Source organism: Mus caroli, chromosome 2 (assembly GCF_900094665.2).
Source record: "Mus caroli chromosome 2, CAROLI_EIJ_v1.1, whole genome shotgun sequence".
NCBI classification, from domain to species: Eukaryota; Metazoa; Chordata; class Mammalia; order Rodentia; family Muridae; genus Mus; species Mus caroli.
Window position 1 is genome coordinate 61,148,169 of NC_034571.1, and position 13,060 is coordinate 61,161,228.

General features: G+C 38.7%; 1 protein-coding gene across 2 annotated transcripts in view; it reads right to left on the reverse strand.

The window, feature by feature from the left end:
- Positions 1–13,060, reverse strand: part of Scn9a (sodium voltage-gated channel alpha subunit 9) — a 152,273-nt gene that overhangs the window by 50,259 nt on the left and 88,954 nt on the right. The window contains exons 12-16 of one of the 2 annotated variants that reach the window (XM_021180644.2): positions 10,401–10,739; positions 7,435–7,564; positions 6,286–6,524; positions 4,386–4,559; positions 3,333–3,689 (exon numbers count right to left, since the gene is read on the reverse strand). In XM_021180644.2, coding sequence (XP_021036303.1) covers positions 3,333–3,689; positions 4,386–4,559; positions 6,286–6,524; positions 7,435–7,564; positions 10,401–10,739 — 1,239 coding nt within the window. Of the gene's footprint in view, positions 1–3,332; positions 3,690–4,385; positions 4,560–6,285; positions 6,525–7,434; positions 7,565–10,367; positions 10,740–13,060 lie in introns of both variants that reach the window. The other variant, XM_021180636.2, reaches the window with a different exon arrangement.

Sequence of the window (13,060 nt, forward strand, 5' to 3'; positions counted from 1 at the left end):
CTCACTTTGTAGACCAGGCTGGCCTCGAACTCAGAAATCCGCCTGCCTCTGCCTCCCGAGTGCTGGGATTAAAGGCGTGCGCCACCACGCCCGGCTTCACTTCTGTGTTTGTAAGGCCCCAGCATAGCCTCACAAGAGATAGCTATATCAGGGTCCTTTCAGCAAAATCTTGCTAGTGTATCGGCTTCCTTCATTATTTTGGCTAAGGGTTTAGCATAGTCCACAGCCTCTTCCTAGTTTTTCTTATATATTTTTCTGAAGATCAATATATTAGTGCTTGTGTTTCAGGTCACATGAAGTAACAAGGCATTGAATCTTGGGTGCTCTTGTTATAGGACTCTCACCCTCTTTGTTATGGGGCTTTTTGACAATATATTGATGGATATAATTTTGAGAGAGAGAGAATGAGATAGAGAGAGAGAGAGAGAAGCTTTTCAATTCTGCTAGCTCTTTTGGATCTAATCAGTATCTGTCAGTCCAGGGATATGTTACTCCCTCCTCCTCCTCCCCTCCCTTCTCCTCTCCCTGCTCTTCCTCCTCCTCTTCTTTCTACTCTCCCTCCTCCTCCCCCCTCCTCTCCCTCCTCTTCTTCCTCCTCTTCTTCCTACTCTCCTCCCTCCTCCTCCTTCTCCTCCTCCTCCTTCTTTCATCTTCTTCTTCTTCTTCTTCTCTTCTTCCTCTTCCTCTTCTCCTTCTTCAATAATATCCATATTGAGAATACTAAGACTGTCATTCATAATTTATCTGGGAACAGGCTTGTACTCTCTCTCTCCAGTTCTCCTTGGTCTATAAAATACAACGCTCCTTACTCGAAGGTAGGTACACTCTGTCAGAGGTCAAGCCACCTGACTTCATGGGAAAGCCTTGTTTGTCCTTCCCACCATTGATTTGGATTCCATAAGCCTTCGACTTTTCACCTGGAGTACCTACAGATACTTCTGTGTTCATACACTTCATATAGAAAGTATGAAGTCTGCATTCATCATCCACTTCAGTGAGTTTCTGACAGCTGGTGTCTGGGAAGAAGGCGCCAGGAAAAAGAGCCAAACTTCTGTTCTTGTTTACTGTATTGGTTCAATACTTTATGACTGACATGTGAGTTATTTATAGCTAGTTCCATGTAGACTTAACACTCCCTCATGTTTTACTATCAATCTATTTTTCTTCTCAAAGGAAAAAAATTCCTCTCAGATTTGTTCTCATGCCCAAATATTACATTGTTTTTCTTCAAAGACTTGCTTCAAAGCTTTCCAAGACTATACGTCTAGAACTTCTCATTCTTTACTACAAGAAGAGCATTTTCCTTAATATCCCTAACTATATTCATCACTGCTTGCTCGCCTGATACTTTTTTATTTTACATCATTTTTTGCTACTAACACACTACTAGCATATAGAAAAGAACTACATCCATTCGTTTGTTTGCTTTAACTTACAAAATTTTGACATAAAATAGAGAAGATACATGAAATTTGCTAGCAATACACAAAACTTAAGTTCTTTAGCTAAACACAGTATTACATTCTCGTAATGCCATCTCCCAGGAGGATCATGAATTTGAGACCAAAAGAAGACCATATGTATTTTTGCATATTAGAAGGATTTGTTAAACTATCACACTAAAAAAATGCACTCTCAATTCTAAAAAGGGCAAAGTGTCCACACTTTGGTCTTCATGCTTCTTGAGTTTCATGTGTTTTACAAATTGTATCTTGTACCTTGGGTATTCTAAGTTTCTGTGCTAATATCCACTTATCAGTGAGTACGTGAGGCTATGCCGGGGCCTAGCAAACACAGAAGTAGATGCTCACAGTCAGCTATTGGATGGATCACAGGGCCCCCAATGGAGGAGCTAGAGAAAGTACCCAAGGAGCTAAAGGGGTCTGCAACCCTATAGGTGGAACAACAATATGAACTAACCAGTACCCCCCGAGCTCTTGTCTCTAGCTGCATATGTATCAGAAGATGGCCTAGTTGGCCATCAGTGGAAAGAGAGGCCCATTGGTCTTGCAAACTTTATATCCCTCAGTACAGAGGAATGCCAGGGCCAAGAAGTGGGAGTGGAAGTGGAGGGGAGTGGGGGGAGAGGGTATGGGGACTTTTGGGATAGCATTGGAAATGTAAATGAAAAAATATCTAATTAAAAAAAAGTTAAAAATTATAAAAAAAAGAAAAAAAAAGAAAATGCACTCTCACTATGTGAGGGTGGTAAGGAATTACAGAATGACAATTCATGATGATTAGTAAATGCAGCAAGAATATAGAATTATCATTGTTTAGTGTACGCTATGTACTTTCCCATGTTCTTATTTACTGTGTGATCTGATGAATGGAGATTTTCTGATCTGTTCTCTAACCCTCATTCTTCAATGGAAGCTACAGGGGCAAAAATATTTAGTTACTTTGTTCTGAAGCCAGTGGGAGTAAATATATTTACCATATGGTTATCAAATGATTTGATGCCAAGCGGACCACTACTAGGACAAGCCAGGATAGTGGATTTGTAAAGCAAGTTGAATGGCTCATAGAAGAATATTTTATCTAATTTTCTCTTTTCTGGAAGCTTTGGAGATTTTTACCAACCAGTATATGGACGAAAAAAACCAAAAAACAAAAAACAAAATTAGAAACCAAGAAAACACTAATTGCATACACAAGGAGATTGCTACTTGAAAGAAATGCTACAAACTAGCGGGTGGTAAATTTTTCTGTAAAGGGCTATGTAATAAATAAATGGTACTTTGTAGGACATGGGACATTTAAGCAGTTCCTCTCTTTGAATGCTGGGCATAAATTCAGCTATAGGTAAATTGTAAATGAGTAAATATATCCATTTTTCTATAAAGCTTTGTATGGGCACTAAAATTTTAACCTTTTCACATGATGTACATATAACACAAAATAGTCTCCGTTTATTCTTTTTAGTCATTGTAAACCTTGGAAACCCTTTGTTACTCAAAGGGTCATACAGAGGCAGCGACCAAACTAAGTTTGGCCCACTTGGTAGTTTCATGACTATAAGTACTGATAACCAGTGTTCTCATTTGCCTTGTTTCATCAGTTTTTGATTATTAATTTAATCATGCATTATTCACCACCATAGTTTCATATCTAATGACTGGTCATGTTTTAAGAGGTTTGAAAACCACAGTCTTAATTCATATGACAAACTTTAGGAAGTAATTTTGAAAAATATAAATACAGGTTTTTCTGGCCAAGGAGATTAAAGATATTATTTTGTTTCTGAAATAAAGTTAAGTTTAAAATTACAGCAATGACATCAGGAAATAATTGCAGTAGAAAATTTAAATATAAGAATAGCTCTTACGTACCACAAGGTTCCCAATCACCATGACCATCATGTAAACAATAAGGCACATGGTCTGGCCCGCGACCTCCATGCAGTCCCACATGGTCTCTATCCACTCCCCACACAGCACGCGGAACACGATCAGGAACGAGTGGAAGAAGTCGTTCATGTGCCAGCGCGGCAGCTTGCAGTCCTCATTGATCTTGCAGACACACTCCTTGTAGCTCTTTCCAAACAGCTGCATGCCGACCACAGCAAAAATGAAGACGATGATGGCCAGCACCAGGGTCAGGTTGCCCAGAGCACCCACCGAGTTGCCGATGATCTTAATGAGCATATTCAGTGTGGGCCAGGATTTTGCCAACTTGAAGACTCGCAGCTAAAAACAAAGTTTACAATTAGTCATGAAAGAGTTTTCAGTATTTCCACTCTTGATTTTTGTTTTAAGTTTGCAGCATACCTCACATTCCGTTACTTTTGTGTAGCTAAAGAGAGTATTTTGTTTTGGTTGTTCTTTGGATATTGCTGTTGTTTTATAATTACCACAATAATGGCAATACCTATTTTGAAGAAAGTGTGTAGGTTTAATTGAGGATTCTTATTACAACTTATTTGCATGCTTTGTCTGCTTTTAAAATTGGTAGCTAAACCTTAATTTTACTTTTTAAAACTTTTAATATTTCTAGAGTGCATAGTTATTTGGATGACAATGACTTAAACTTTAATTATTAAGCCCATTAATCTATGGGCATATTATGCATAAAGTTCTAAAACTTATAATCTTGCTGTGAAATACATTATTATATGCAGGATTATAAGTGTTTCTACCTTATTAGAATACACCTTAAGATAGAACTGGACATAGTTTCAAGTTCCTCATTAAACATGGGGTATAACACTTTAAGTGCATTTGTAAACGAATTAACTTTATTTACTAAATATACGACTTGTTATTGCCTTTAACTCAATTTCTAAAAGTTTTTAGTGATAATACTATAGAGTAAAAAAAGAAACCCCAAACATCCTGCTACCCCCTCACTATAAGAGTAGACTGGCATCTTTAGCTTCTACTTACCAATCTAAAGGACCGCAGGACTGATAATCCTTCCACATCTGCTAGGAAAAGCTCTACCAAACTCAACGTCACAATCAGGCTGTCAAAAATATTCCATCCTACTTGGAAATATTCATAGGGATCCATGGCTATTAACTTCAGTACCATTTCAGCTGCGAAGATCCCTGTGAAGACCTAAACGAAACACAACATTTTTCAGTTGATGAGAAATATAGAGCCAACTCATGGTGACAATGACTATTAACTTGGCAGTGGCTATGTTTCACAAAATGTGTTAGATAGACTTCAAAGGTGTCCACTGTCTCACTTCTTCCTGTGAGCAAGGCATAGATTCTTCTTCTTCTTCTTTTTTTTTTTTTTTAATAATTTTCATATAAGCATCGGAAACCTAAAAAGCTCTTGTTATCATGTCAGTCTTCAGCATCAGAGACAATATTTAAAAGGCTCTTATTAGAATTCCAAAGACATCATCAGTCTTTAACAATTATGTAATCATTCTTTGTTAATACATCTCTTTCTCTCTCTACTTTCCTCTCTCCCTTCCTCCCTCCCTCCCTTCCTTTCTTTCTTTCTCTTTCTTATATGTTTATCTGTCATCATATATCTATCTGATCATCAATTATCATCTATCTATTTGATCATCTGACATCTATTATTTATCTAGTATTATGTATCTATCTATCATCTATCAATCATCTGTATCTACTTTATCAGTTTTCTATTTTTTATCTACATATCATTTATCCAATTTTCTATCTAGATATCTCTTATCTATCATTTATCCATTTATCATCTATCAAATCATCTGTTTATTTTTCTATCATTTATCTATTTAATCACCTCTTATGTATCTATTTATCTATCATATTTCTACTCAGATACTGAAATTTTGACCCAATCTCCCTTTTTATTTGTTCTACTCACAGAGTAATAAAGAATATGTTAACTCAACTTTCGAAGATTTAAAGGCACAGAAAAAAAAAAGATTTCACTGTCATGGGAGAGATAAAGTTAGAGATAGAAAGCATTCGCTCACATAAAGTGTATTGCAAATCATAATTAATTCATGACACAGGTATCAAAGGGCTCAAATATGTAACATAAAAAGTCTGCCAATCTTTGTGGCACACTTTACCTCAAAGAATTTAGCTGAACAAGGATGGTTCAGAGAGAAGGGGTGAGGGCATTAAAAAAGAAAAAGAAAAAAAAGAATGGTGCAAAAACTTGGCAGTGAACGCTCCACTCTGGAGTTGTGGTGGTGTAGAGGAGACAAGGTGGGGCTTCTGAGTTTACGTGCTATAGTGCATGCAGAAGAAAGGCACTGATTTGCACGATCTAAGCTTCCATCTGTAAATAGAAAGCACATAGTTCTGTATTTTGCCAAAGAAGAATATAAGGAAAGAAGAACAAAATTTAATGCAGAAGTCTCTGAATATTTGTTCAAGGTCATAACTAATAGGAGACTAAGTCTGGGCTCAAACCAGAATCTTTGAGATTATAAATGACTGGATAACCTACCACCACTCTTTCAGAATAATGCCCCTATAGTGTATCTAAAAAAAACACATGTGGAGTTTGTATTCATTCAGAAAGTGTAATGTGAATATAAAATGTAGCTTTAAAAACATTCAAATTTTTAAAATGTTGACATATATTTTGTCAGTGAAAAGCCATTGTGATTCCTGAAATAATAACACACATGAAAGTAGTACTGCTATTTATGGGAATCAACACTACTGAAGAAGTATCTTAAAATAGTATGTAACTTAACTCATATGGTAAACTCTATGCCTGCGTAACTAACTACATAGTCCTACAGGCTTAACAACCAGAAGGAGGTGGCAAGGTGACATCCAAAGGCATTAAGCTGTGAGGACACAGCTCACTCTAGAGAACTCACCAGGTTCCCCACTGCAAGTACATTTTTGAATTCATCAGTCATTGGATGGTGCTCCATAGCCATAAACAAGGTGTTTAAAACTATGCAAATGGTAATTGCAAGATCTACAAAGGGATCCATTACAATAAAATAGATGAACTTTTTGAATTTTATCCAATATGGAGAACAATTCCAGATTAAAAATGTGTGAGCAAATCTGTACCACCATGGTGGACATTTTTGTCTAGATTCTTCAAGTTCTGGAAAACAAACAAACCAAGAAACAGTCAACATGAAATCATCCCCTGCTATGGCTTATCCACTACCAGGTAGAAATCGGCAACAAAATCTAATATGCAAACAAACAACGTGGTTTAAGTTTTGTGTAAAAGTACTCTTTCTTTGAAAGTTCAGCAGGTTATGTAAAAAATCTCGTACCACATATTTATTGGTACAATAAAGCAGAGAAAGGCCGTGACATTAATGACCAATTGCAGAATTGTGGGTACCTCTCAGATAATATACACTAGCACGGGACTAAGGAGAAGGCTCAGATGGTCTGTCATAAAGATCTGATTTCTGGTCCCTAGAATGCAGGTAAAAAGTCAAGCATTGTGGCTCATGCTTGTAATCCTACCAGTAGGAGATGGAGACAGGAGAATCATTGGGATTGGTAGTCAGATAGTCTGGCTTAATCAGTGATCTGTAAGCTTAGTGAGAGATCCTATCCCCCAAATTACATGGGGCCAATAGAGGAAAACCTTCAGTGTTAACCCACAAGTGCACACATACACATAGGCACATACAACCCTCAACATGAGGTTATCATTACTACTGATAAAATTTTTTTTGTGAAAGTAATGTTCATCTATTAAAACTTCTACTTATATAGCACACACATACTACACTTACATATACACAAATTTGCTGATGTTTATTTGAATGAGCACCTGCTTTTCAAGCGTTTAATGGAATGCAGTGACATATAAACTCATATGCTCAAGGGATTTTTAACTCCTCATCCATAAAATCAACATTGTTTTTTAGTGGTTCATTCCCACCTTAATATCCTTTGAGGCATTCTTAATAACTTCACACATCCATTTAAATGTGACCACAGTTTATACTGATTTAATAAACAATACATACACTAAAATTATGATCACATACCTTCTACTGTGTTGGTTAGAATGCTTGCTCTGCTCATGGCCCTTTGCCTGAGATGTGGGTCATTCAGCATGTCCTCGGACAAAAAGTAAGAACTAGAGAGCCTTTTTTTACGCATCTGATTAGTTGTGCCCTAAGGGGAAAAAGGCAATCAATTCCAATCTTAAGAGTAAAACTCTAAGGTAACATATGTAAGAATAAAGTCATGCTTGGTAGCTGTAATAAATAATTGAATGTAGAGGTTTGGTTGCTAGATTTAAATGGTGATGTCGCTACTTTCTAGTTGTGTTCAAAAGGGCACATGTTCATCATGAGTAAGAGGCATATAAGAAAACATCTTGCCTCATACACTTGTTTCCAGTAAGAAACAAAGCAGCTGCTTTTCTCATTATGGCGCTATTGTGTTCTCTTTGCCTATACAATGTAATCCAACATTTACCAAGGGAAAGCCACACATGAAAGCAACCAGACGAGAGTTGTAGAGGTGTGTGTAGAAAGGATAGAGTACCATACTTTGATTTTTGTAATTATTACTCCCAAGATTATTTATCATGATGTCAACATTAATGAAAACCACTTTAGAATTTTTTTTTTCTTATAGCTGACATGATGGGTAGATAGTGCTGAGTGACTCAGTTTGAAAAAGGTGTTTCCGACCAATGGCAACAGTTGCAGCATGGAGAGACTGTCTCCATCTCAAAGAAGTAACCATGGTGCAACTCTAAAAGTGAGGGCATGCAGGAATATGAACAGAGGCACACCAGGCATATTCATCTTTAAGTGAAAATGCTTCATTTCCAAGCACACCAGCAAACTTAATATTTTTTTAGAAGACTATACTTCTTAGAAGAGCCTGTCTTCTAAAAAGGTCAGTTTATTCAATAAGCTATAGGCAACTTTTATATAGGCATATATAGTATAGGCAACACCCCCATACACATAATATACATAAACAATTATACAACTCTACAGCTGTCATGTACCAGCATGTATGTGCTACGGGATAGACAGTAGGTACTTTACCATATGACTATGAATAAATAATTTTAAGTTTGCAAAGTTGTATATAGTCATGTATGTATACATATCAGTATATAGACATGTATACATACAACACATTTGCATATATGTGTACAGGCATGTGATGGATTTTCTCTGCTTTATGCTCTAATTGACTTTTATTCTCCCAAATCAAAAAGAATTCGACTATACAAATCCTTTCCCACATGGGCATGTGTGCAGTGTACAGATTTTATTGTCATACAAGGACAGACATATACCTGTAAACTGTGCACTATGCCTACCCTCTATAATAATCACATTTGTAATTCTTCGGCTTTAATAATTTTAGCTTTTTTACTTTTGCGATTTTGAGTTTTCTCTCCCTCTCTGCTAAAGCAAAAAAAACAAAAACAAAAAACCAAACTCTTAAATAAAACACTAGCTAACAAAATGTCAACTCAGCTTCAAGTATGACATACGTTGTATAATAACATTTTAGATTACAAACACCATTGGAAGACAAAGCCTGAGTGCCATTTCATAGAAAGGTCACATGCTACTTCCACAGAAAAGCAGCTTAACAGAGCAGCCTAATTTGTGCCATGCAAGCAGACAGGTTGCAAGTTACCCCAGAGCACATGCAGTTTTCTGTTTTTCAAACTGAAATGTATGTGTGGCCATAACGTTGATGGAACTGTAATTCTTACTTGAAAGACTACACAGTTTGCCACCACAAACACATAGACGTGTAAGGGGTGGTGGAGACTTGCTGGGTTAATGCAGCCCTTGCTGATATTTGGTAATGCAGAATACCATAATGAGTGGGTGAGACATGTATCCTGAAAACTCCAGACTGGTTTTCAGGTCAAGCCTAACGTGATATTGTCTAAGCTTTCAGCAATTCCGAGGGACTGGAATTTGTTATGTCAGCATCACTATATTTTAAAATTTATGTTTATTTGTTTCAATGTATATATTTTGGATATTTTGTACTGATATACCTCAGACAAGATACATATTTAAATGAAAGTGGTGCATTTCGTTCGTTTACAGAAATTAGTGCAGAGATTCTGAATTTTATACAAGTTTGGAAGCCTAACGCCCTTTGGAGACACAGTGGGGATGGAGGCTCGGGGCATACCCTTAGGGCACAGGGCCTTCGTGGAGATGTCAGAGCTGCTCATGAACAATGGTCACATGTGAACATTCTGGCTTATCTCCCCTGTTTGCAGTGATAGTAATGACTCAGCTCCTTCAGAGGGAGCAAAGCTTAAGAACGTGTTTGCTGTTTTTATCAACAACCCAAGGAAAAGTCCCTTGCAATAAGCATGTATTAAATAAATAACCTGAAATAAACAGAAGTAGGTGCCAGGGGATCCAAGTGTCTTTACAGAGCGGAACCTGCTTTCTAAGAAGGTCAGCCTATTCAATAAACGATAGGCATCTTTTATATAGGCATATATATTATAGGCAACTGTTTTCTAAAGCGATGCTTTTAGAAAATCTGTAATCATAAAATAAATGTAAATATTTTCCAGCACGAGGTATAAAAATTTTAATTGTGTGTGTCTGTTTGTCTGTATGTGTGTTGTTATGCACATGTATGTGAGGTACCCATTGAAGCCAGAAGAGGGAGCCAGATCTCTTGGAGCCAGAATTAGAGTGGCCGATTTTGTGAGCTACCTGAATTGGGTGCTGTGCCTATGGTTCTTATTCACGGAACCATCTCTCTAGTCCCATAAAATAGATTTTAATTAAGTGATTATGACACCTAAGTTGAGGGCTGAGCTATGAATTAAACCTGTGTTTTCACAGAGGAGGCATCACGAAATGCAGAGCCATTCACAGACCAGAGAGCAGGCCCCCCAGCAGAGACAATGACTGATGCACAAGAAAGAGCTCAGCCATGCCTGAGCTATGGAAAACATCCTTACGCTGTCATCGGAAGTTGCCTTATCTATTATCACCTCTGGAAGAAGCTGTCCATTGGGGAGCATGAGGGCTGAGGGTCCATCAACAAGCGACACCACGCCATTGCAGTCCACTGCACTGTGCATCTTCCCGTTCACCGGCAGCACTGGTGGGGACCTACTGGCCTGGCTGATGTTACTGCTGCGCCGCTCCCGGGGTCTATGGGGTACGAATAATGAACCCCTTCTGCTCTCGTTATCTCCAAAAATGCTATGCTCATCATCAGCAAATTCCGTTTCAGATCCCAGATCTCTTCCTCGCCCCTTAAAACTGAAGAGACTTGTTCTGCTGCTGCGCCTGGCAGAAAACAAGGACCCACGAATGCTGAGTGGTGACTGCGGAGGAAAAAAAAAAAGTCAGTAAGCGTCTGCTAGAGCTCCTACAAATAAGAACAGACTTCATGAAATAACCACTAAATCACTGAGCCCAGTGATCTCGTGTTTGCTTACAAGAAACGTATTTAAAAGATAAGCAATCTGCATATGTAACCGAAGACGGTCTAGTCGGCCATCATTGGGAAGAGAGGCCCCTTGGTCTTGCAAACTTCATATGCCCCACTACAGAGGAATGCCAGGGCCAAGAAGTGGGGGTGGGTGGGTAGGGAAGCAGGGCGGGGGAAGGGTATAGGGGACTTTCGGGATAGCATTTGAAATGTAAATAAAGAAAATAACAACAAAAAAAAAGGATAAGCAATCCAATTACTCCAATTCTAACAAATAAAGGTTGCAATAATTAGAAGAATTCATCCCGCCCCCTCGGACAAGGAAAGGGATCTGTCCAATGCTAATAATGAAAACTCATTGTTTGGCGTTTTCATCGATCAGTTCTTTAGTTCGTTTAGAAATTGAAACTTGAAAATTGTATTTATTGTTGGGCGGAGGGCCCTGTGGTAAGGCGTGAGTCTGGAAATCAGTTGTTTCCTTCCATGGTGTGGTCTGGGGAACTCATCGGTTTATAGATATGCAGGCAGTGGGATATGCCTCAAAGGCTCGAATAACCAGTGAAATTAAGAGACAGTGTCTATTAAAACTCTGCATGTGTATATGCCATGGGAAGTTGTTCCCAAGGGAGCAGGGGAAAACTGTCACCTTCATAGACTCCTATCCAGGACAAACTCTTTCCAAAAGCGAAAATCCAGAGCTGATTATTTAGAAGTACTAAATCCTATACATGTAAATTCTTTTTTTTTCTATTAGGTATTTATTTCATTTACATTTCCAATGCTATCCCAAAAGTCCCCGAGAGTCTCCCCTAACCACTCCCCCACCCACCCACTCCCACTTCTTGGCCTTGGCTCCCCTATACTGAGGCATATAAAGTTTGCACGACCAATGGGCCTCTCTTTCCACTGATGGCTGACTAGGCCATCTTCTGATTCATATGCAGCTAGAGACACAAGCTCCGGGGGGTGGGGGTGGGGGTGTACTGGTTAGACTGCCATATCCAGGGATCCATCCCATAATCAGCTTCCAAACGCTGACACCATTGCATACACTAGCAAGATTTTGCTGAAAGGACCCAGATATAGCTGTCTCTTCTGACATTATGCCGGGGCCTAGCAAATACAGAAGTTGATGCTCACAGTCAGCTATTGGATGGATCACAGGGCCCCCAATGGAGGAGCCAGAGAAAGTAACCAAGGAGCTAAAGGGATCTGCAACCCTATAGGTAAATTCTTTCTATATAAAGTGGCTGGCAGGCACTGGGAACCAAGGCAAATAAATAGGACATGAGCTTTGCCAGAGAACAGGCCTCCACTCCCTCTTATCTTTCTTTGTGCTAGTATCATATGGATTCAAGATTTGTTTCCCTTCTGGACTGTAGTATTTACAGATAAGGATGGGTTTTTGTCTTTAACTTCTGTGCTTATCTGGTAGTCAGCAGTCCTTTGTAACAGAGGTTGGAAACTTCAAACTATGGCAAAGACGATGACAGTAATCCTCGACAATGCATGGAAGGTCAGGTTGGGAGAACTCAGAGCACAAGGAAATGTTCGAAGGATTATTGAAGGATTATTTTGCTTGAGCAAAACAGGGGAAGAAAAATGCTGCTGTGACAGGAGAGATTAATGAAGAAAATTAGCAGTGAGAAGGGACTGCTAGGTTGGGAACACAGCTAAGTTGGTAGTGTGCTTGCCTAGTATGCCTATAGTCCAAAGTTCAAATCCCAAAACTGCATAAAGTGGACGTGGTAACCAATAGCTATAATCCCAGCACTGGAGAGGCAGAAGGAAAAAGATCAAAAGTTCAAGGTCATCGTTGGCTATAATAGAGAGTTTGAGACCAATCTTGGGGGAAAAGGGGAAAAAGTTTAAGAGAGACAAGGAAAGAGTGAAAGTTTTCAGCTACAGTGAGCATTCCAGTTAGGGAATATAATCCAGGAAGGTTAGTGGAAGCTGAGAAAGGCAGCCATAGCCAATTGGTTCATCAGAGTGACCCATATGTTTATTTCTGTGTTAACAGTCGAGGTGAGGTGTATGATGTGCGGATGTTTAGTAGCTCTGGAGCCACTGTTCATCCCATGGGGTTGCAGGGAACTGGGATGTAGATTCAATGTGAAAAACAAGATGAGGAGAGGGACATTCCAGAGGGGAAAGATTCATTTACTAACCAATCAGTAGTTTCTGTGCTTGGGGTGGAGGATGTCAAAGGCATGG